Genomic DNA, 25,064 nt, shown 5'->3' with positions numbered 1-25,064 from the left:
CTGTAAACGGTCCTACTTAAAGTGGGCGATGAGTGCAAAAATAAACAAATTGCTGTGCTAGCAATTAAAAATTAGCCAATAACCAATAAAGTATGAGCTTAAACTGTGAACTGTGAAGAGTTGCAGAAAGTGTAACGATCGGGGAACCATTTGGTGCTATGTAAATGTGAGTGAGTATGGACATCCACCCGGAGTCAGATGTTTGTGCAAACAATAACAAAGGGCGGCCAAGTCGTCTTATTAACAATTGTTCAATGATTGCTTAGTCGTATTAATTTTGGGGTGGAAAAGCAATAAATATTGTTCTTAATAAGCGGGCAGATGTTACGCCTACTTAAAACTACATAATTCACGCACTCTTATGCCGTCAGCTCATCGCGTGGTCTTCTGGCACATTGTTTTTTCCCACTCCACGCGACTTTTCCTGGTCATTATCGAATTATTATTTGTGCTGCTCTCCATGTGGGTGCAATTTGTAAATGTTTAAGCACTAATTTACCAGATGCTTGATCAGACGGCTGTCGCATTAAAGGGCATTTCTGAAAACTCGAAAACCCCTTTTCGATTTCAAATACTCACGATTTTCAACTGGTTGTAAGATAGGAACCTGTAATGTTAGAGACTTGAAGCTCTTCATGTAATTTATTATCAAAATAAGAAGTAACATTAAAAATTCAATTATTTTTGGCTGTCTGTGTTGTCAAAGAAAGCACAATTTTTGTAAACAATTCAACAGAGTTTCAGATTTTTCTCTAATTCCGTTTGCCCCCAAGACAAATTTTGGTTCGGCGTCCCTGCTGATACCCTCCATAATTCGTCATTCACCGAGTACAATATAGTTATATTCGAGTTAAAACAGTTCAAATTCGCAAATTTATTTTAACTATTTATTTGTTTTTTAAGGCATGCACTATGTTTTATTTTTCGCTCTTAGCTAGGAAACCATAAACTCATTGAATAGTTTTTCAATTGTTGATACATAAACGTAACTATTATTCGTCATTAAATTTGGTATACAACCTTGGAAATGTTGACGCATCATAATTTCATCATTACCTCTTTAACACATCTTTTGGCTGATGGGATATTGTCGTTCGATCTGGTCCGATTTCAATAGCCCCCGAATTTGGTTGTCGCTGTGATATTTAAAGTACAAATTTCCTAGAAACTGGGTCGAAATAGAAAAGTTTCCTAATTTCGATTTCAACTTAATTCGTGGGAATCGAAAACTAGAACAGGGATCTGTATCTCTAGTTTTTTTTATTCAATTCCCCTGAGCAAACAGTTGCATTTAATGAACCAATTTCGCAGTTGAGCCGTTCAGTCTATCAGGCGGCATCAGAAACGGTATAAATAAAAGTCGGGGGAGGAATTAAAGAGATTGAGGAGATGGTGGGACAGCAACGGATGCTTCGTCGAAGCTCCCGGCACCGGCAATTTGGCGTAAATCTCGCTTGATCTTGGGAAAAAGTAAATAGAAAAGCACCTAAAATCAAACATTAATGAATCTTTTCGGCGCGGCTGCAAGCTCAGGGCTTAAATTAAGCCAAGCAATCGCGCCAAATCGAAACACGCAGCCACGAGAAGGGAGCTGAAAGGCAGAAAGCTAAATAAAAACCAGCCAGCAAGTCGGAAAGCCAGACTGCAAGCCATCGCATAAATTGGCTGGGCTGGAGCCAAAGATTTCATTGTTGGCCATTGCTTATTATGGCCAGGCATCGGATCTAGGCCTTCATTAAACGGCCAAGACCAGCAACTTCAGATGCACTGAGAAAAATGTCACCAAATGCCATCTGATCAATATATGCTGTTGTTGTATTTCATTCGAACAGAATATTCAATAATTACTTTATGGCCGTGTTCCGTACATAGATTAATCATGATAATTTCAGATACTATCAAATAAATAGGTCGAGAATGGCGTACAATTTAAAATATTATACTGCATAGGCAATTATAAAAGGTTTTGATTCGGGTTTTATTATCATTTTTATATACGAGATATGAAGCTCTTTTCTCTGTGTACAAAAGAGCCTTAATTCAACTTTGGTCCGCGAAGCTAGTGCGTGAGATATGCATTATTTATCTAGCGAAATTTTTCTCATTGCTGCGGCAACTTGTTGCAGGCAGACTTCCTGGTTTGCCCAGCTGCGGCCAAGATAGTCGGTGAAATACCAAAATGATACGAATAGTTTGTTTCTGTCGGTAGATAGCGAGAAATATGTGGGACATCCTGAGGATCGCTGTACTTTCTGGGATAGGGGTTACGGGTTACGGGTTACGGGTCACCCATCGCAGGTTGCAACCTGCACGTGCCTCGCCTCGCTCGACCGCCTGATTGAACGATTGAAAGATCATCACCCGGAGAGAGATCTGGCGGGATAATGATGATGATGAGGTGCAAATTGCCGCTGCCATGAAATTGCAAATCAACTTTCTGACTCCCGATTGCACTTCATTCTAAATTGTTTGCTCAGCCCAGCAGCTCTGCCGCGGCGGATCCTCCGGCGTTAGCACAAAGATTGCAAATCGAATTTCCCAATTGCCGGGGTGCCTCGCTCGGCTCCATTCTCCGGCTGATTTGTTTTTGTGGTTGCCACGAACCAACCGCACACAACAGCAACAATTGGGATCCCGCCCTTTAACAAGCATTTAGCTTGCACCGCCAAGCTCGTGACCCATTCCCATCGCCATCCCCATGCCCACTGCCCAGAACTCCTCCAATATGCCGGCAAGTTTATGACCCGGCTCGAAATTGAAGTGGAAATCGGTTAGCAGTGGGTTCCCTTTTCGATTTGTTTTTATCGCTCCACGCAAGCGCCCTGCATTTACATATTTCTGCCTGCATTTGAACCCTGAACCCTGCGCCAGGGAAATGGGATCCCGAACGGTGAGCGAGGCGACCGGGCAGCTGTGGTCCGGATTAGCTCACTCCTGGCGGAAATGCCTCCCCTGTGACGGGGAAAACAAACAAATAACAATAATTAAGGCTTTTGCTTTAATTAACACTATTGAACTTGGGCGACTGCTGGCATAGGAAAGAAAAGAGGAACTGGCGTTATCGATAGCCGGAAGTGGGTATACTCTATCTTATCATTTTACTTAACTCTTTACTATAACTGAATATAAATGAAATAGAAATACCATAAAAATTATCCCATGGAAAAAAAATTCATTTAACAAGAATGTATTTTTAATAAAATATTTATGATGTCCTACCATTTTTAAAAATCATTCACAATAAATAGATCGATCTATTTCCTTTGTTTTTTATCGAATATATATGTAGCTGTGGAAAAAGTAAGAGAACACAAAAATGGTCACCCTACTTATATTTTTAGGTTTTATAACTGTGTCAAAACATTTTTTAGATGGCCATAGAAAACTTTAATATGAATTGAACACAAAATATTAACTTGGCTTAAGATTTTTAAGTTTCTTAGAGAATTTTCGAAGAATTAAAAAAAATTTTAAACAAAATAATTTCACAATTTCTGTAGAAATGCAGTTGATATCTACCTCCTCGCTAAGAGGTGTTTTTGTCTTATAACAAACATAGACTGTTTTAACAATTATTTCATAACGAAACTAGTTACATCATGACAAGACTACACGAAGTACTCTATCTTACCCTTTCTGGGAACCTATCACAATTTGCAATCAAATAAGAACTTCCGGTCCACTCAGCGAGTGTTTTATGAATGAAAATCTTGTCTCATTGTCTCATCCAGCTCCTCATCATCGTTGTCCAGTTGTCGATGTCCATCGCAAGCGATCGTCACGCTCATTGCCAATTAGTGCAATCAACTGCGTCGATGGTGGGTGGGGTTTTCGGAGCGGTATGCTGAGCGGAATGGGTGCTCCATTGGGTTCTGTTTGCTCAGACCTCAGCCTAGACAATTGCCAGGGAAATCTTACAGAGTTCACAACTTGATAAGATTAATTGACGGGGTCTCCCTTCTTTTAGAGCGCTTAAACCAGTTTATGATAAAGCGAAAAATAATGCAAAATATTTATAAAATTCATTTAGTTAATAAGATATTTTTAATATCATTTTTTTAATGTTTTGCATAAAAAATACTTTAAACTGTAAGCTGTAAATTATTTGGTACTAGAGAAGGATCATAACTCTTAAGATTCAAAATGTTTATAATATTCCTTTAATTTATGAGCTATTTTTAATGCAATTTTGTGAGAATGTTTAACAGAAAAAATACTTAAAACCAAAATATAAATTCTTTAACTGGTTTTTTCGCATATTAGCTGTAGATTATATGGTACTAGTGAAGGATCATAACTTTTAAGAAACGTAAAGGAACAACGTTATGAAAATTCCAAAAACCTGTTGTCCAAAACTTGTTGAGTACTAAAATCGTCAGTGATTAAACAACATAATTAAAGTGATCAGATATTGCAACAGCCGAATGTAAATTTAATCAACTATCTCGACCAGCAGCTTGTTCAATTTATAACGTAGCCCCTGTGATAAACTCCCCTCCCCAAACCCCTTGATCTAACCACTGCAGTCAATTTCAAATACATTTGCAATTTGTCAAATTTTGGTAGCCAGTGCCAAGATAAATTAATTTCGGCATCGATTTGATCGCTTGTCTCTGGTCATTTTGCATGGCTGTGGGCTGGGGGACAGGGACAGGGGCTGAGGGGCTTGAGGGGGGTGGCTTAGACCATGTTAGCCACAAGCCAACATGGCTTGGCTCATTGTAAATGTGCTTTAATGACCACCGGTCAGCAAATCTCATTTTTTGTCGAGGGACCCCATGCCGTTTCACACACACACCCGCAGAAGAGGGGGAGGGGGAGGGCGGGCTGGTGGCTTGGCAAAGATTTCTGGTACCTGTAAAACCCCCTCGCAACTCCCCTGCGTCCATCAGCGGCCAAAATAATGACCACTGTCCACATGGTGCAAAATTAGACATATTTTCTTCTTACTTCGGGTGCTATCTGCCGCCCCTCGTCCCGCCCTCCACCATCTTGGTTCACCTTTTGCATTTTCAACACCAAAAAGTTTTACATTCGGATTTTCCGCAACTGCTGAGAAAAATGACATTACAAATTGTGGGACATTTGTCTAATTAAATCCCTGCCTGCTCCAATAACGAGAGCTTAGATTACAATCTCACAGCGGTGCGTAATGGCTTTTGAGCCAGCTTCGGGATGAAGTGGCTATTTGGGGAAGGGCGGCTGGTTGAAAGGTTGCATTTCGGGGTAAAAAGTTGGGAAATTGAGTTGGAACGAGGATGGAATTCGAGTGATGGAGGGCTGCACTTTGCGCTCCAGTTTCAGAAGGAGAAGTTAAATATCCCTTCGAGGATTTGATGCTTATCATTACTTCCTAGTTTGTGTCCAGAAAGTTCATTGTTCAAGACAAACGAGTAACAGCCTAAGTTAACTTTTGTTTAGTATTGATACAAACATTTTTTAGAATCAACAGATTAGTATTAAAGTTAGTTTGGAAAAGGGCTTTATAAAGTTCGGTTCATAGAAAAATTAAGAGGGAAATAAAAGGTTTTGTAGTTTAAAGATATCTTAGATCGTCGGAAACGCTTTCTTTAACCTATATCAACATATAAAAATCAGTTTAAAACTTTATGGATAATTCTTAAGATATTGAAATTATATATATGGAATTTTAATCCATATAAATGATAATTTTTAACGTTTCCTTCCAAACATATTTTACTAAGTCGACTCCTTTGATAGTTTTATTTTTATTCCATCTTATAAAAAGTAAAATTATTTTAATATTCGAATGGAACTTTTCGGGTTAAAGCTAAACTGATATTATTATCTACATACTTAGGAAGATACAAATTACGAACCCTGCTAAATAAACGTCTGACTAGTATAAGTCTTAAAAATTACAACTGACCAAATGATCTTTCAATATTTTATGGATAACCGACATCAACTAATTCGTCTTCTCTAAGTGGTTTCATAATGGTAAAATAACATTTTTCCTATAGAAAACCCCTTGAACGTTACTTTTATTAAATTCAGGCGGAGATAGGGGCAATCCCCACTGCATTTGCTGTACATAAAGGGCTGGCCACTGACCAATTAGAAGAGCAAAAGAAGTGCAACCCCAGCGAGCGAGTGACCGCTGGCCAAAACGAGTGACAGAGGACCGGCATCTAATGAAATTAAGTCGAATCTCGAGCAGTGAGCACTCCACTCAAGCTATCAAACTCGGATTACTCATGTGGAACCCACTCAATGACCGACTGATAAGAACACGTGTTGCTCCATCCGCCGTCTTGCTCGCACCTCCCCAAGAGAGAGACCGAGAGCGAGGGAGAGGCTCCTAGGCGGGAGAGGGAGAGGCTCAGCTCGCGAGAGCGCGACTCGACGAGGGGTCCAATTAGATTACCGGCAGCAAGCATGCGCTCCCTTTCTGCCCAACGCAGGCTCAACTGGAAACTGTTCCAAAGGCTTCGGCGCTGGCGCTGCTCTCTTATTCTCGCCGAGTGTCTTTTGGCCCTCCATTCGCCAGTCGACTTCGACTTGGACTTTCGGCTCAGTTGCTTTTGAGTCTCATTCCGGTTTGCTGCTCGTCGTCTCGCGGATACTTCAGCGCACTCGCAGATTCAGTCCGAAAATTCATCTTAAATCCAAGGGATATTTAAAACTAACAGATACTAAAAAAAACAGAAGTTCTGAAAAACAGTTTTCTAAAAAAGTATTAAAGAAATGCCGACGGCTTAGTGAGAAAACAGTGAAAAATAACATTCTGAAAGTTGATTTTATTACTGAAAGCCTGTAAAGATCTTTTTTAGTGCAGTGAGAACTTAGATTTCAAAGTAAGTTATAGAAAATAATGCCCAAGTTAACCCTATAGATCCACAAAAAAGGTTTTTGCCTCTGGTAGGTAAATATATACCATTTATATGAATGGGAACTATATAAAATCTATAAAAGTACTGAGAGAAATTTTAAATAAATGTAAGTTCTACAAGATTATGCCTATGTAAAACGTGGTTCTTGGTTCCAGTTGGTATGTAAAGATATACTATGGATAAGATGAAAAGGCCTTTTTAAGAGTAAGATAATCAATGCAGTTTCCAGAAGATAATACTTTTGATGCAAAACATTTTGGGGTAAATTACCCTTCAATATATTTATAATCTATATAAACCAACGAAAGTGAGTGGAATCTATCTTGGAGCCCATCCGCTACCATATTTGAATTCCCAGTTTTAGAACCGACACTCACAAAAAATTTCCTTATCGCATCGCATTGCCCGAAGATCGTTAATATTTATGGGACACTGCTAGGGGATGGGATCCGAGCTGCGAAGAACTGATAAGCCAGCGACGCTGATTATTCAGCAATATGCATCAGAGGTCTATTTTGTGTTGCTTCATTCAAAGAGCGATCCTATCGCCTTATCTTCGATTTTCCCGCCGGGTTTTCCCCGGCTATCGATCACTTTTCCTCGAAATTAATAACTTTTGTGAGAACAACTGGCAGCCAACAGGCGCACAGCGAAATCATGTTCGAGTGATTAAATTAATTAATGATATAGACACACTGCGCAATAGTGTCCACGCAACCGAAGGGGAAGATCTTCGGTGTGCAGATCTAGAGGCTGGCGATCCTGCAGCGGCCAACGCCACATGATGCGGATCGCCGGGCCTAAGTCTTTGGCCAGAACCCAAGCTCTTGGCCAAGACCCAGTCTGAAGCCGCAGAGGCGAGCAGATCGTTGTCTTAACTTGTCGTACACGATGTCTTATACGTGTAGCAACAATTTATTTCGCCGGCCAATGGATCGATCGCCAGTGCAATCGATGATCATGGTCTTTGGGAAAAGGAGTCTGCGGCTCCGCTATCCCTGGCGATCAATCAAACCCGGCTGGATGATCAGTATTAGCTGGTCTAAAAATAATTGTACGTTGGCTATCTCCATCGACGAGAGAAAAAAATACGAAGAACGTGTAACCAAATGGGTTCGTTTAGTTTCATACTGATGCCGGCTACATTTGTGTGGGTTATTTAATACAAATATAATATAGCTTACCAAAAATAGATTACTCTAAATGCGGGTGTTGTTATACCCATTTAAATTATAATTTGATTGAGTAAGGGAAAAATCTGAATTTTAGTTTTTGTTCTTGTTTGTTTATATAATTGTCATTCGCTGATAGGGATGCCCCGACATTAAACAATTTGAGGTAACATAAAAACAACAACTAAGCTGATAAGCAGCAAAATATAAAAATATAATTTTTATTTATACTCTAAAAACGTTTGAACTGCAAATTTATTAATTAATAGGATGTTTAGACATGCGATTGGTTTATTTACAGGCACTTAAATATACTACATATAAAGTCTCGATTAGGAAAACTAAAACAGTCATGCTAAAAACCAAAATTATTTACCAATAGATTGCAGCTTACAATGGCTGTCTTCACATAATCTGTAATCTATACAAGCACTATGATTTTTAAATATTGATAACTCACCAATAAGATAAAGACCAAAATTATTTACTAACAGACTGGAGCTCACAATGGCTGTCTTCATATAATCCGTAATCTATATAAGCACTTTGATTTTTAAATATTGATAATTCACCGATAAGCGCCTTATATATAGACATCATGAGTCAGATCGACTCAGTACACTTCAGTCAGATGTCGGAACATCTCATTTTGCTTGCCTTCAGGTTTGCCTTTTGGGTTTGTTAAGACTTTACGACTTGTGTAATTAGTTTTTCTCTCGAAGATCTTTTATGGCGACCGACAGACTCCGAGATATGTATATAGATGTGCCAGTACCACTTGCACCATACAGCCAAGCCCAAACTCTCTCTATTACACTTAGCGTTCCAAAAAAGATGCCATTAAAAATTGGAGTAACTGTTTTTCCAACTAATATCTGTGTCCAAAGCGCTAATTGAAGGCAACTTCACAACTTCATAGGCGACTCTCCCAGCAGCCGACTCCTCCGGGTCGGGGGTCAAAGTTCTTTCAGTTTGTGTGTGATTTTCTCGAGATGGGGCCGAAAAGAGCTCGGCTGACTGACGACAAGTGCCTGTACACCTCTTTCAAGTAAGCTGTCAAAGACAGCCCGTTGGCCGAGCTTGTTTACAGCCTCCGATGCTGAATTAATTAAACTAACTCTCGGCCGGTCGAGGCATAACCCCTTGGCAGCCAGGTGAGTGCAGCTCAATTTGTACTTTTCGAAATTGGTCAGTGTAACCCGAGGACAATGACTTGGGCTGCCTTCGACTCCCTTTTGGCCCCAACTTGTCTGCCGGGCACTCGTCAGAGGTCCTTACAAGAAAAGGACATAATTGCTGCAATAGATTCTCGACAGAAGTTGAAAGGTTGCATCAGCTGAGGATGTCTTTACAGAGACTTGAAAACGGGGATGAACTGTACACATGGAAAAATAGGTCGCTTACTTTTTGGCTAAATTCTCTATTTGCAGCCTTTGGAAAATACGTAACATATTTAAATCTTGAAGAACTTGAGATAAATATTTTTACAAATTTTATGAACATGTTATATAGAGTGAACTTACATGCTCTAAAAGGTTACTTATGGATTTCGCGCTTCAAAGTTAAGGATAGAATGAATTATTATTTATTTAAGCCACATATATATACAGTACCAAGCTTTCTATTCGTAAGGATACAGTATTGAAATTGCAATTTTCCCCAATCTATCCCTGAGTCAGCCATCTCATTTGCCCAACATTTTAATTTCCTCCTTCGACTTTGCCAGGGGTCATAGATTTTCTAAAGCTTCGGCCACAACATCACCCACCTCTGATTCCATTTTGTGTGCGATGGTCTATTGATTGGAATATTCATTGAATAGTTTTTAAGCTGATTTATATGCTATTGTGTGTGGTGCTGTCGATTTAATAAATATTTAATTTCAACTCCGGGTCTGTCTGCTGCTCCTGCCGCTGATGGCTCCTAAATCCACACATAAAAGATTCAATCAGCGGAAGGAGCAGGGAGGAGTTGGAGGCCAGAGAGCCGGCGATGATGATGTTGTTACTGCTGGTGTGCCTGCGTTCAGGTATTAATAATGCCGGGCACCGAATAATCCCCAGAGCTCCCGAGACATCGTAATTTGCAAAATGCACAATCGCTTCCTATAAATCAAGCCGGGGAGACACGCCGGGCAGCAGCTTCGAAGAGAATCTATTCAGATCCCATCGCGCAGGGTTGAATTATATATTTCACCTGGCCGAATCATAAGAGTTCCTACAAAGGCTTTCAAAACGAAACCAAGCCGAATAGCTGCACCGCCGTCAACTGCTATCAATCTCAGGTGAAATGGAGCTGCGTCCGCCGGCCATTAGATGCTCCCCGGTGCAGCACAGCTCGCGGAGCTCCATTCCGCTTTCAGGAGACCAGCCATCCAGTCCCATGCAATCCCGACCAGCCTCACAGTCATCGCAGGCCAAGCTGCCCCGCTCAAAGGAAAGCGCCCGTCGCAATAGATCGCACATTGCAGATAGAGGCGTGCCTGCCACTCCACTCCACAAAATCGAGGAGTGACAAATCTTACGGCGAAATCTATATACCCTAGAAGGCAGCACACGTAAACGGTTTAATGATAATATTTGAACCTTGGGGCTTGGTAAATTATTTTAGCACAAGAAGGGATAACAGAAATAATTTGAAATGTTGTTATCAAAGGTGTTTAATAAGATGTATAGTAACTAATCAAGAGATTTATGAAGTGAACAACCCAAATCGGGGTACCTTCCTCGAGGTATCTTCCCAAAGACATGTCTCAAAAGTAGTGTTTTTATCCCTTAAATTGGGTATTACAATTGTAAGATATTCCAATCTTAAAATCTAAAAAAAAAATATAACAAGATGTAGCCTAGAATGATAACTTCTTAGCATACCCTTCGCCTTAAAGGGTATACAAAAGGCAAACCCAAACAATGAGCTGCAATTTCTGGCCACAAAGGATGAACGCAGCGCGTATGCCGGGCAGGGAAGAAAACAAAATAAAGGAAAAATAAAGGAAAGAAAAGAAAAGAGTTGGGGACAAGAGGAGGAGTTGGCTAGATGGAGCCGGGAACGGGGAGTTGCAAGAGTCGCACATTCGGCGAGCGCCTTCAGCAGTTGTTATAAATTATAGTGCCGCATGCGGAATGAATGCCCAAGATCAAACCGGTGGTACGTAGTTCGTACACACACACCACAGATACAACAAACCGCCGAACCGAAGGGGGAGGGCCGATTGGGCGGTTGGTCGGTTGGGCGGCTATAAAAACAAACCTCCGCCCCCGCACGTAGTCAGTTGTGGCCGTTGTTGTTGTCGATGTTGCGGTTGCTGTTGCTGTTGCCTGTTGCTGCAAAATATTTAGCAGTGTACCGCTATGAAATTTGGTATTCCAAGACGGGACCAACATGCCGCCTCAGCGGTGCAGGGCACTGAAAAAACTCAGACGATCAAATATTTTTACAAAATTAACTTGGATTGGAATACATGTCCTATAAAAACATGTAGCAATACATTTTAAGATCTATTGGAACGGGGTGTCATTCTGTACTTGTAAAATATTTTGAAAATATTTATTTTTAGATTGTAGGAAATGGATCTATCTACCCTAATCTGGACTACTTAGTTTTCAAAATTCTTTATTTTTAGTAAATTTCTAAAAATTTGTAAATTTGAGGATACAAACTAAAATTTTTATTGAATTTTTTTTGCCGTTTAAAACTGAACTTAATTTTAAATAAGGTATTTAATAGATCAACTCGCAAATGTTTGCCTTTATTTTTTTTCGTGTGACTTGGCGGTGGTGCAGCAGTTGGGCTGCCATTACCATTACCACGTTGTAGGCATGTTGTAAATGCCAGCCGACTGCTGTGGATTTTTGTCGTTTTCTGCTGCTGCAGTTGTTTGGTATATATGTCGGTGTGTGTTTTGGCCATAAAAACAGAAATAAGCCCACGGAAAACATGTCCAATTGCGCTGGCAAATATTCTACGCTGGCGGCTCATCTGACAAGAAAACAAACGCAAATGCAATGGGCAATCCTTGATCGGAAACTTTAGGAATTCGGGGATTCTTATGAGTTACTATGGCCGAAAAAGCCAACTAATTAGTTGTAAATGTTAGGAAAAAGGTATACAGAAATCTCAGGAACTTATGTGTGAATGTGGCTTGTAAATATAGACAGTAAGGAAATATAGCGCAGGCATTTTCTAACTATATGGCAGAAGAGTTAGGGTATTTAAAAATTGATAAATAGTTTTATATTGAATCCAAAACTGTATCCAAAAAAATACAAATTGTAATATTAAAATAAATATTAAAACTGAATCTTCCGCCAAAGGAAGATCCCTGAATTCCCTTTCATATGGTCCACTGCTAAACAATAATCTACATATCAAAAGTCCAGCGACTTTCCGAGAAATTCGCAGTTTGTTTTTCAGTACGTAAAGCGCAGTCCATAAAAGCCAAACGAGTTTAACTTAGTTAGAGTAAGTCAGACTTTGGTTTCAGCTAATGCAAAGCGACGGCGGGTTTGTTTGACGAGTGCAACTGCGGAGGAGAGACAAACAAAGTGCCGCGGTTGTCAAGCAGCAGCAGCAGCAACAATATCGGCAAGACAAAAAATACAACAAATTAAAAAAAAATACAAAAAATACGAAAAACTGAAAGAAAACGACTGCGTTTGGGACTGTGTGCTATGCTAATTACTGGACATGACGGCAGCGCAACGCTTTCGGAATCGGCGGACCCCATCCACATCCATGTGAACAAAAGGCGCAAACGTTTACGCACACTCCGCTCAGTCGCATTGCATTTGCATAAGCAGCCATAAAAGCAAAACAGGGAAAAACAACCAGCTGGCTGAGGAGGCCTTCGGTAAAAACAAAAAGTAACAGAGACTGGGACGGCGGCAACTTAGCAGATACTACACGACAGCAACAACATCGGACGATCCCAACTTAGTAATGGGACAAGAGACTTAGTGAGAATTCGCCTTCTTAAGCCTGACTGCTGTGTGAAAATAGATTTCCTTTTCGGCTGACTCTGGGAAATTGTGCGGTGGAAATGGCACTAAATAGGTGATTTATCCTGGGGAGTCTGAGTAACGTACTAAACAGGGGTCTTATCCTGCGAGTTTATGTAACAGCCTCCAGAAATGGAAGCCCATGGTGGGATCTTTATTTTATAAATGTCAGATTTATCACGTCATTACATTATTTCTTAAAACACATGTTAGGGAAGCTGAAGATCTACAAAAAACATTCAGTTACGCCATAAAGGTGGCAATAAGTTAAAGGTTAAGGTTTTTGGGACTTGGAAGTTAAGATTATAGGTTATCGTTTTTCTAGAAGTTTACTAACTCTGAAAGCATTCAGCTTTAGCTCGCCTGAAATATAATTGATGCATTTGAAATCGATTAAAGGCATGCCCGGATCCACGGGATATAGAATGTAATACATTCCAAATTTTTGATTTCTACCCCCCACAACCAAGTTCACAAAAGGTAGTGAAGAAAGCTTTGCCACTTAACTGACCTGATTAAAGGCAATTTAACTTTAGATTGGTAATATAACTAAATCGAAGAACTGCGGTAACTTCAACTCTCTATTGAAATGTAAAATCTATTGTCAACTCTCATATCCGACACTCCCTTTTGCGATCCAACTACTGAGTGATTGACAGCCAAGTACCAAGTCGTAACTTCCAGATACTTTACTGCACTTCTAATGGAATGGGGCGATGACAGTACGCGTATAATGAACCTATCATCATTAATCATTATCTGGATGAAATAGAATTATAGAATTGAATTGCTGATTTGAGCACATCGAGCCACGGGGAGCACGACGATCGGCAATTCTAATTAGAGCTATTCAGGAAATCTCCGACTTTAGACTTTGGATTTTTGGCTTTGCATTGGCATCTTCCATCGCGGGTCTAGACCAAAAAAAGGAAAACAACAAACGACACGAAAAACATGGCCAGAAATGTCAACTGGGATTCAGTCTGTTCCTCCGGTGGTTGTTATTTCTTTCGGCTGATTTTGGCATCCCAGAAAGTTGTAACCGCCAGAGAGGAACACGAAGCCCAGCTTCCACTCAATGTAAACTTTCGATTTCCTTTTTTTGGTCCTACCACGGTGACCATTTCTTGGGGAGCTCGGCTCGGAAGGTAGCCGGCCTCACGATATTTGCGTGCCAAAGCGAAATTGTGTGGAAGTCAATTGGCAGTCACGTTTGGCCAAAGCCATTGGACCTGGTCTTGGACCAGGGCCAAAACAATCCACTGCAGCTGGGCCAAATTAAATTGTCAGAGCGGCATTAAATGGGAGCGAGTGGGGATCGGCGGGGGCAGAACCCACTGTAGGAGCCAGAGATAGAGTTATCTTTCGATTAACAAACGATTGAAATTAATTTTACAATATTTCCGCATGCCGGCCATGAAATGTGTGGAAAACAATGACAACTGCAACAGCAGCAGCCGCAGCAGCAGCAGCAACAAAAGGAAAATCACGAACCCGGAAGAGGCCCTCCACTGAAGCTCCAGACTTGGCCAGATCCAAGTCGCGTTGATTCCGATTCCCCCACCTTCTCCGCCCTCTCTGCAGGCCTCCTTTTCCCCGCGGTGGCTTCGGTTTCCCGGAATTTCGGCCGGAATTTCGGCCAGGGAACCGGTTGCGATGTAGCTCGTATTTTGGCTGAAATTTGTTCGCGCTCGCGTTGACAATTGTGTCGTGTAAAGGGCTGCCCGAAAGAATGCCAAATGTGCGGCCAGCGTGTTCCGACAGCTGGAGAGATGAGCTGGAAGCCAGAGGCTGGGTGTAAATTACTTGGCCAGAACCAGAACGAGGAACACAACCGGAGTCACCACGAAGAGTGGCAGTTGTAGCTGTTGCAGTCTGTCAGTTGCAGTTGCTGCCGCCGTTGCACTCGTCAAAAGCGCAATCAATCATGTGGCCAAGAATGCCCGGCCAGTAGACAAATGGAACCTGTTTGCGGCCCGGCACTGGCTATCAGTGTTAAATCTACAAGATCATTTTGCCTGCCCAGCCGCAAACCCATAATTTGTGATTGTTATAAGCCAGAACCGTAACGAGTTCCACGGACCAGTCGTCGTAATAGACTCGTCGCCGGCCTAATGAATTGAATCGTTTCTGATGGCCTTGTTGGCTGCGTTCTTTCGCAGCCATCACCCGTTCGACTGCCATCGATCACGCCGGAATCGGAGACTCCTCTTTCGCTGGCCGCGACTTCTTGGGATTCAGGTTTTCGGCCGGCCCTATCAAGTGGAGGGAATCTCTGGCCCAGGCACGAACTGACTGGCAAGACCGCCCGCTCAGCCAGAGTCAACAGAACTTTTGGGTCTTTGATTGGGAATCAGTTGGGGAAAACTCGGTCATCCTGCCTCACCTACATAGATCGCCTGCATTCTGCGGCTCCTTTCCTGCTTCATTCCATTGCCTGGCTGGTTCAGCTGCACAGAAAGAATCAGGATGGCATTCGCAAAAAAGTGATAATGAAACAAGAAGACAAGTATCTATATCACAGGCTACAGTAATATAAAAAATTTTAAGTCTTAATAGAAGTACTTTATTTTGAATTAAGTTCAAATTCAACGTATTTATCAAAATCAGTCCACTCCTTCATTATCCAAATTTTTGTAAAGCCCCTTTCTCCCAGTGTGGCCATCCATCCTTTGGCTCCGAGAGTGGAGCGCGCCTATCGCCAACTGTCATCATTTTCAAATTATTTCTCGTTGAATATCTAATCAAGATTCATGCATGATCGCGGCTAAATTGCTTCCAGGCAAGACCAGGCCGAGGACCAGCATAACAATTGCTATCCTAGACGGGTTCCTGAACCATCCGGCATCCAGACCGAGCTCTTCACGTTTTGCTGTTTGATTTTTCCCCAGAGTTTCCATTGTTTTCCGCCCGAACCGAGTTAATAGTGTTGTTCCTGGCTGGGATTCTTTGGGGCTTTGTTTGCATTTTGGTTTATTTTCTTAAGATTTCTCTTCTTTATTTTTTGTTGACAAGCAGACAACGAATTTTTCATCGGGAATTAGCCCCGACAATTGTTTTTCGCTGCCCATGTAATCATTTATGTTTATGAGTCTCTTACGACGCTGTTACTGTACTCGCATATGCACTTATACTTGAACTTTAGCTTGTCTTTATTTCACTTAATTGAAACTAGACACCATCCGTAGGTAAATAATTCAATTACCCGCCAGGCGGTGACTCAGATCGCGTTGCAGTTGCACTCGGGAACAGGGTGCTGCCGAGCAATATGAAATTCTATTAAATTTGTTGTTCATTTGGTGGTTAATTCGCTGTGGCGGCCACTTAATGGTTATTAACTTTCGTGTGACATCTGTGACTCGGGGTGTTTGCCTCAATTGCCGGCCATATGGGCGGCGGGTATCACTCCGTAAATTGATGGGGGGTCATCAGTGGCCTTCTAATTGTTTCATTAGATTTCCCGAAGAGCCACGAGCCGGCCAAGGGACTGGTCCACCACGGCCCCTTCTGAGCCACGCCCCTGCGAACCAATTTCAGGGTGTCCATTGTTGGCTGGCCGGTGAGCAGGGAATCGAATCAGCCGCGGGCCCACACTCTTGACATTTTTATTTGCACTTCTTGTTCGAGAGCTGGGTAAATTTACGAGTCAGCCGAGTCAGCCGCGGAGGGATCGAGGTGTAAACATATTTCTCAGCCCGGCTGCATGAAATTATTATCAAACATGCAAATCTGCTGCGGTTGCGGGCATCGTAAATTGATTTTTATGCTGCTGCTTCTGTTGGAGTTTCAGTTTCAGGGGGGAAGACATAGTTACTTGTGTATTTCCCATCTCCATTGGATTCTAAGTAATTCTGTGTCTCTACCTCTTTCAGTTGCCTGCTACTTGTCTTGCCCGAGACAAACTCCCAGTAACGTAAAGCGAAACCCTTGGACAAGGGTCAAGGAAGGACCAAACCCACAGCCAGGATGGTGCTCGTGCTGAATGGTGTGCTGCAGGACGACTGCCCCATGGACACCAACAGCCTCTTCCTGCAGCATCCCGTTTACAGAGACTACGCCCAGCAGCTGCACTCCATCCAGGCCAAGTCGGTGGGGCCGGTGGGTCTGCTCTACGTGGGTCAGCGGGAACTGGCCGCCTCCGCTCCACACGACAAGCACGTCAACATCATCGGCGCCGACGATGCCACCACCTGTATTATCGTCGTGGTCCGGCACTCGGGTAGGTTTCCCACTGTCCTTCGCCCCATAAATAAGCTTCATTTGGCTCATTAACCCTGGCTAATTCCCACCATTCCTCGGCAGGATCTGGCGCCGTGGCTCTGGCCCACTTCGATGGCAGCGGCGTGGACGAGGCTGTGTGCACCATGGTGTCGCGGGTTCAGGAGCTGGCCGTCGGCTATCCGGAGGGTCGCATCGAGTTGCAGTTGATTGGTGGCTATCGGGATGCCAAGGGCTACGGGGAGGACGTCTTCTTCAGCATCATGCGTGAGTAGAACAGCTGGCTGCACCACAAATCCCATCAGTTTGGGTCAGAAACAAAACAATTATAAATATAATCAAGGAAGAACGATATAGTCGAGTGCCTCGACTATCAGATACCCGTTACTCAGCTAATGGGACCAAAGGGAAATGGAGATATGCAAGCAGCAAAGCGAGATTAAAATGCGCCAATGCGTGATCTCAATAAGTGATTGTGTGGGCGGTAGACAGATTTAAGCGTTATGCGCGTTAGAGTGGGCGTGGCAAACTTTGGATCAATCGATAGGTGTTGACGAGACCAATACATTTCAGTTAACATTTTTTTCTAGCATGAAAATTGTGGGCGCCACAGGCTTAGGCGGCTTGTGGGCGTCAGAGTGGGCGTGGCATATTTGCGTAAGAAACTTGCGCTGCGTACAGGGCTTCGAAATCTAAATCTGAGATACCATTTCTGTATCTTTGATAGTTTCAGAGATGTCCGCGTTCATATATTCGATTTAATGAAGTTTTTTGGGTCAATCGATAGGTGTTGATGAGACCAATACATTTCAGTTAAAATGTTTATTCTAGCATAAAAACTGTTGGAGCCACAGTTTTGGGCGGCTTGTGGGCGTTAGAGTGGGCATGGCACATTTCTGAAACAAACTTGCGCTGCGCAGGAATCTCAGGAATCTGCATGCCTAATCCCAGTATTGTAGGTCTTATAGTTTCCGAGATCTCAGCGTTTAAAAGGACAGACGAACATGGCTAGATCGACTCGGCTAGTGATCCTGATCAAGAATATATATACTTTATGGGGTCGGAAACGCTTCCTTCTGCCTGTTACATACTAGTATACCTACGAGTAACGGGTATAAAAATTCTAAAAAACATGATGAAGCAAACATCTAAAGATTCGGAAAAGCACACATATTCTTTAGTAACATTTTTGAAAATGGATAAAAGTTAAGACCATTTTTGATGTCACGTTTGTTTGTTACAGAATCATTCCACAATCACCTACTGGAGATCGATCTAACGCAGGCCTGCGTGGGCGAGCTGAACACCATGATGCGCGGCGAGATTAGCTGCCCGATCATTTACGGCGTGGGTGTCAACATCAAGACTGGTGAGATCTTTCCCGCCTCTTTTCCGGACCGAGGACCAGATCGGGAACTGCGCGATGCTCGCATTTTTATGGGAGCGCAGTCGGTAAGTCAAGCCTGATCCCAAATTGCCATCTCGCTAATGCTCTATGCCCATAGGTCCTGGATGTATACGACTCCTCGCTGGGCATGCTTCGTATCGGACCCTTCAACTATGATCCGCTGCGCGGCGCCGATCTGTGGCTATCCCAAACGGATGAGTTTCTGCTGCAGCACCTGTCCTCCAGTCCCGACGTGGAGCCGCCCCACTTTGCGCCCCAGGTGTGTGAGCGTCGAGATCTACACAGAGAGGAGCTTTCTTTGTTCAACAACATTTTTTTAGGCTTCATAAAGGGTTGTCTACGAGAAGAAACTTCCACTAAAAAATTCCAAAGAATTAAAAATATCTTTATCAATCGTTCCTTCTACATTATCGTTACTTACATGTATGATTATTGAGTTTCAGTTTTTTTTGGGATGTATATTTTGAATTCAAATAGATAATCCGTAGTAATAGAAAAAAGGTTTTCCATTTAAGTTAGGCTTTTTAGGACCTTGTCCCCATCAATATTTGCTTCCCCTTTTATCCCAAGTTTAATGAAATTTAAAACAAAATTTGTCTAAAAACTTGTATTATTCACTGTGTAATTTAAGTACTTGCTTCCATTTCAGACGCGTGCAACCATTAGATTTATACAGGAGAACCAGTTTCCCGCCGTCACCGTCTTCAGGGACAACCGGCCTCGCTACTTCCGGCGGGATGATGCCACGGGCTTCTGGGTGCTGGTTAGATATTAAAGCTTACTTTAGTGTTTAGTTGTTACGCAATTCGAAACTGTCGCAGATGTGTTAATCAGCTGGTGCATGTGTTAATTGTCGCTGTCCACCGCAAATGCTTCTGCCTGCCTTTTGTTTGAGTTTAAATCGTTGAGTTGATTATATTCGGCTGTAATTGTCATTGCTGTTCTGATTAATCTGATGTAATTATAGCCCGATTAGCAATTGTAATTGATGTATGCGACATAATCTCTCTTCAATTAGATACAAGATTGAGTTCCGACGCTGGAGACGGTTGCTTGGGACGAGCCTTAGAAATGGATCTGAACTGGAAACGTTAAAGCGATAAATAATGATTAATAATTATTAAAAGTGTATGTGCACATGTGCATGTAAATATTTATGTGAACCTTATTAAAGAATCGATTACTATTTAAAAGAGATCCCTAGCAAAATATATACATATGCGCATACCCCGTGTAAACGAAAGGAAACAATTTCGAATGCAATCATTTTAGCTGTAACTATAACCTGTAATCAAAAATTTAAGAAAAATATATAAAAATGGCTTGGCTATACATACACACAACAAAATTCCATAGTTTTCATTATACATAGATTTTCGCTTTGGGAGAAATCATTTGAATAATTTATTTTCTTACAATTTTAATTAGTTTTAGTTTATTGAAATATTTAATTGAACCAGGCAATATTTGTATTATTGTTTAAAAATGTTAAGGGAAAGGGAAATGCCACAAAAATCACTTGAGTGTACATCATGTATGATGGTCCGATCATAACGATTGAAAGATAATGGCAAGGTAAACTAAAAGGATTGCATTCCAACATACCTAAAAAGTCAAGTAGTTCAGGAGAAAGACCAACAAAAACGTAAAAGTAAAAATGGAAAAATTGAAGATGTTGGTGTCATTGGGGAAGATGCTCACCATTTTTAGTTTAGTTGAATTTTTGATGAAAACACACGTCGAATGCCACCTCATTTGTTAAAAAACGATACTCCATTAAACAAGTTCTGCCATAAACAAGATTTTAGGACTTCTCTTAAAAGTACAACCTGTGTCCCTTTTTCTGTGACTTTGGTGAATTGGTTTATGGTTTTTTGGGTGTGTTAGTGTTAGGGGCCAGAAGTCTAAACAAAAACTTTTTACATACACAAAAGCTCCAGCTAACGTGTTAAAATGAGAAAATTAAAAAAAATTTAGGTTAGAAAGCTTGATACAAAATTGTATTATGTTGAACGTGCGATCGTCACGACATTTCACTTCGTTAAGAGGTTTTTGTTTCACTCAGTCTTGATCATGCACATTGCATTATATGTTTTTATTTGTTCTAGTAAAAGCGTGTATTTCATTTCGCGTCGGTAGTGCCAGTTATGTCTTTAGAAGTTCTAAAAGGATGATGTGAAAATTTAAAAAAAAATCATCTTTCGTTTATTTTAGCTGGAGAAGGGTTATCGGCTCCAAACGGCGAAAAGATTTTTTTATAGCTTCTCCCGCAGGGTCTAATAAAAAAGGACTGTAATTTCTTTAATATGCAACTGGCCTTTATTTTGTTTTCTTTATTTTTTAACAAATGTTGATTGCTCTGTTTCTTTTTCTGCTATACTAAATATTAACTAAACTCCACCAGTAATACTTCCATTTCTTAAATATGTAACCCTGTATTTGCTAAGACCTTGGAAGAGAATTGGCGGCCAGTCCTTGGTAGAAACTTGTCCGTTTTTCACAAAATAATCGCCTTTTCTGAACGGACACATCTCACTACCGGTCATAGGTAAATTTGACTCGGTAGACAGTATAAGGAAATATGTAACATAATAGGTGTTAACAAAATCGTGTAGCCTTTTCTGCACGTTTACGAATCCTGGTACCCAAAATCCATTCTTATATGCATGGCTTTCTAGTGAAACTTCGAATGTCTCGTCTAAGTCCACTTGGAATTCAACACTTCCATTTATCAAACGATCTCTTCCAAATAATCGTAGCTTATATGTAAATAGCGTTTCGGTTCTTCCTTTTATTGTTTCGATTGACTCAAACCGTACATCGAAGTCACCTTTTCGTGAAGTCTGAAATACACAAATGCAGATTAAACACGTGAAGTGGGAGGGAGATGGAGATATGCCAGCAGCAGAGCGACTGTTACACAGGTTGAACACTTTATTTGCCTATAACTTTTAAATGAATGGACCGATTTGTAGATTGATATTGACAATCAAAACTAAATTCCATTTAGTTTATTCCCAAATTTTAAATGCCAAATCCTAAACTTTCTACCTTTAATAGTTTTCGCGATCGCAGCATTCATACGGACGGACAGTCGGACAGACAAACATGACTAGATCGACTCGGATAGTGGTCCTGATCAAGAATATATGTATATACCTTGTAGTGTCGGAAACGCTTCCTTCTACCTGTTATATATTTTCCGACGAATGTAGTATACCCTTTTATCCTACAAGTCACTGGTTAAATAAAAAATTAATTAAATAAATTATTAAAAGTGAAAACATTTCTAGGGAAAAGTTAAATGTCCAAACACGTTTAGGTTTAATAAGTATAGGGAAATTTGTAGTTATTCATATTTACCACTGAGACTATCTACAGGAGCAGAAAACCGTTTAGCCACCAGATAGACATTTTTCTGAATAAGAGCATTAAAATGGTTGAAATATTAAGACTGACTCCGAAATTGTCATATTTATTGAGATCAGACAACACGAGTATTGCATGACTATTGTCATAAAGCTAAAATCACCCAATGATTTAAACACCACCCATAATTTAAGCACCAGTTCTACGAAATGGGCATGGCTGAAACTGATGTTACAAGGAAAAGTATTCTTTAGATACAACACAACCAAAGTTATATAATACACATATATACGAAACTATTATTATGACCCAGCAATCCGAAGTTATGGTACATCTCGGATAAAACGTAACCAAAGTGATCTCGGAAACTAGAAGAGCCAGAATGCTGGGATTAAGCATGTAAATTCTTGCCTCAAACGCTTCTAGCACCCACATTTTTAAAGATTTTGTGAAATTGTAAATGATATTTTGTTCTTATTATCAATTCCCACCTACTGGCCTAAAATATTCAAATCGGATCATTCATTAAAAATGTACAATTAAATAATAATCAATAGTTAGCAAATTCAATCGAGTGTGAGAGAGATGGAGATATGCATGCAGCTAATCGGCTGTTTGTGAGATTGCCCACCACATGAACACGCCACCTAGCGCCTATAGGAATAAAAGTATGCCCGTTACTCGTAGAGTAAAAGGGTATACTAGATTCGTCGAAAAGTATGTAACATGCAGAAGAAAGCGTTTCCGACCCCATAAAGTATATATATTCTTGATCAGGATCATTAGCCGAGTCGATCTAGCCATGTCCGTCTGTCTGTCTGTCCGGATGAACGCTGAGATCTCGGAAACTATAAGAGCTAGGCTATTGAGATTTGGCATGTAGATTCCTGAGCTTCTTAACGCTCCTACAGTTTTGATGCTAGAATGAACATTTTAACTGATATGTATTGTTGTCATCAATACCTATCGATTGACCCAAAAAAAAGTTTGCCACGCCCACAAGCCGCCCAAACCTGTGACGCCAACAATTTTCATGCTAGATAAAAAATTGTACCTGAAATGTATTGGCCTCGTCAATACCTATCGATTTATAACGCTAAAATCTGTCTACCGCCGGTAGGTGGCGCATTTTAATCTCGCCTCCTACGCTTGGAAATAACATTTTTTAATTAGTTTTGAATTTCGAATTAAATTTTATCAAAATCGGACGACTGTATCATATAGCTGCCATAGGAACGATCGGAAAATTGGTGGGAAAACAATATGAAACAAATTATAGCTTCGGTGTTTTCTGACATATATACTATTGGGAATATCAATTTTTGTATTTTTTATTTTTTTAAATTATAACTGCAAGGGTATACAAACTTTGGCTTGCCGAAGTTATCTTCCTTTCTTGTTCAGGTTGTACTTCTTCAATTTTGTACGCATGTGTAAAAAGTTAAAGAAACACATTAAATAGAAAATTAGAAGTGCAAACTGATAACACACTACAAACAATTGAGTTGTCATTGCCTTCAGTAATCTGTTTATACCCTTGCAGAGGGTATTATGACTTAAGTAACGCAGTGAAGGAGACGTTTCCCCCGCATCATTAGACGAGTCGATCTAGCCATGTCCGTTTGTTCGTCTGTCCGTCGTTTCTAGTCTTTCAGTTTTAAAACTATCGGGCTCAAACTTTACCAAAAGTCTTATGTCTTTTGCAGGTATTATATGAGTCGGAACCAGCCGGATCGGACAACCATATCTTATAGCTCCCATAGAAATAATAATAATAACAAATATATAAATTTTGCGGGTAAGTCCTCGGCGGACTTATGTATGTCACTTTTAAACGACATAAGTTCGCCACAAGTAATATTTAAACGACATAATTTCGCGCGATCTTATGGCGTTTAGCAGCGACATAATTTTGGCAGAAAGCGACGGCAACGACGCCATATTTTTCCCGCTCTTTTGACAATTCTCTTCAGTAAGGATTACCATTTCGTCATGGTAAGATAAACGATCCGACAATGAATACTTCTTCCGTGATGAACAATGATAACAAAATATTTTTGGCCCAAATTGAATAATATGGACAATATGTGGTTCCAACAGGTCGGCGCCACAAGAAACACAGCGAATGTCACTATCGATTAATTGAAAACCAAGTTCGGTGAACGATTTATCTCACGCCCTGACGCCTGTGGGGTTACGACAAGTCTAAGGTCTATGTCAACAAGCCAACGACGATTGATAAGCCTCGTAGAAATATCGAACGTGAAATTGCAGCAGTATCGGCCGATTTATGCTGAACAAACCCGTCGAAAATAGCGTTCAGAGTCTGGACTTCTGCAAGCGTGCACGTGGTGATGCAAAAAAAATCGAGTTTCATACATAATGGCTTTAAATGTACTTTAACAGAAATAAAGTGTTCCATTGATATCCCAAATAGTTTTTGTTTTACTTAAAAAACTTTATAACAAATACCCATTTACTCTACGAGTAACGGGTTAGAAAATTGCTTTATGTAAATCACAAATGTCATACCAATTTTCATCAAATCGAGGCTGAAAATTCAACGCAAAGTTTTGCTTTACCATATTTTGCTGATTTGTGGTCCGATCTTTATAAAATAGAACTATTAAATACTTTAAAAACCTAAAAAACAAAGGTAAAAACCTAGAGCACATACTTGTGACCTCTGATCTTAGCTAAACGCCACCTGAAATATAAAAGAATATTATGTTTACGAACTGTCATGTTTTTTCGTTTTGATAGTATTTTCTTCAGCAAAATATAAACTTAATCAAAGAACAAAAAATGTATTAAAACCAAGTATAGAGTATTTTTGAAAGCATACTTATCCTAACAACATTTTTACAACAAAAAGCTCGTGTAAAAAAAAAAATCTCCGATCCTGCCAGGAGTCGAACCTGGAATCTTCTGATCCGTAGTCAGACGCGTTATCCATTGCGCCACAGGACCGATGAATCCACTGGTGCCAAAAAAATTATAATTTCTTCTAGACAACTAACGCGTAACTCATCCACTCTTTCTCTTT

At 40.7% G+C, this 25,064-nt stretch overlaps 2 protein-coding genes and 1 non-coding gene across 6 annotated transcripts; 1 reads left to right on the top strand and 2 right to left on the bottom strand.

Annotated features, from left to right (window-relative positions):
• The first annotated feature begins 4 nt into the window (after window positions 1-4).
• Window positions 5-19,997, top strand: Ntan1 (N-terminal amidohydrolase 1). Of its 4 annotated transcripts, none has more exons than XR_001767929.4 (7): window positions 5-166; window positions 16,896-17,242; window positions 17,326-17,508; window positions 18,485-18,693; window positions 18,747-18,908; window positions 19,299-19,606; window positions 19,668-19,997. XR_001767929.4 is itself a non-coding variant. In XM_017088012.4 (7 exons), exons 2-7 carry the CDS (start codon window positions 16,990-16,992, stop codon window positions 19,677-19,679), a joined length of 933 nt encoding a protein of 310 aa, XP_016943501.1. In that variant the 5' UTR covers window positions 5-166; window positions 16,896-16,989; the 3' UTR covers window positions 19,680-19,997. The 4 variants fall into 4 exon arrangements, 3 of the variants coding, with proteins under 3 accessions (XP_016943501.1, XP_016943500.1, XP_016943499.1); XM_017088012.4 differs by having other exon boundaries at window positions 19,299-19,412; XM_017088011.4 differs by having other exon boundaries at window positions 5-170; window positions 19,299-19,997.
• Window positions 19,998-20,982: 985 nt separating this feature from the next.
• CheA56a (Chemosensory protein A 56a) lies at window positions 20,983-24,974 on the bottom strand. Its single transcript, XM_070994604.1, is given in 2 exon segments — window positions 20,983-21,562; window positions 24,937-24,974. Coding segments are annotated over 2 exon segments (618 nt in total).
• On the bottom strand, window positions 24,916-24,988 carry TRNAR-ACG (transfer RNA arginine (anticodon ACG)). Its single transcript has one exon. It is a non-coding gene; the product is annotated as a tRNA-Arg (tRNA).
• Window positions 24,989-25,064: the final 76 nt, after the last annotated feature.

The sequence above is a fragment of the Drosophila suzukii genome, chromosome 2R, assembly GCF_043229965.1.
Source record: "Drosophila suzukii chromosome 2R, CBGP_Dsuzu_IsoJpt1.0, whole genome shotgun sequence".
In the NCBI taxonomy this organism is placed as follows: domain Eukaryota; kingdom Metazoa; phylum Arthropoda; class Insecta; order Diptera; family Drosophilidae; genus Drosophila; species Drosophila suzukii.
The sequence above is the reverse complement of the archived record's forward strand: the minus strand, read 5'-3'. Positions and strand labels throughout refer to the sequence as shown.

Excerpts from the sequence above, each read along its gene's own strand:
- Ntan1 (XM_017088012.4), top strand. The coding sequence starts at position 16,990 with ATGGTGCTCGTGCTGAATGGTGTGCTGCAGGACGACTGCCCCATGGAC. Across the intron at positions 17,243-17,325 it reads CGTCGTGGTCCGGCACTCGG|GATCTGGCGCCGTGGCTCTG; the intron begins GTAGGTTTCCCA and ends ATTCCTCGGCAG. Across the intron at positions 18,694-18,746 it reads TTTTTATGGGAGCGCAGTCG|GTCCTGGATGTATACGACTC; the intron begins GTAAGTCAAGCC and ends CTATGCCCATAG.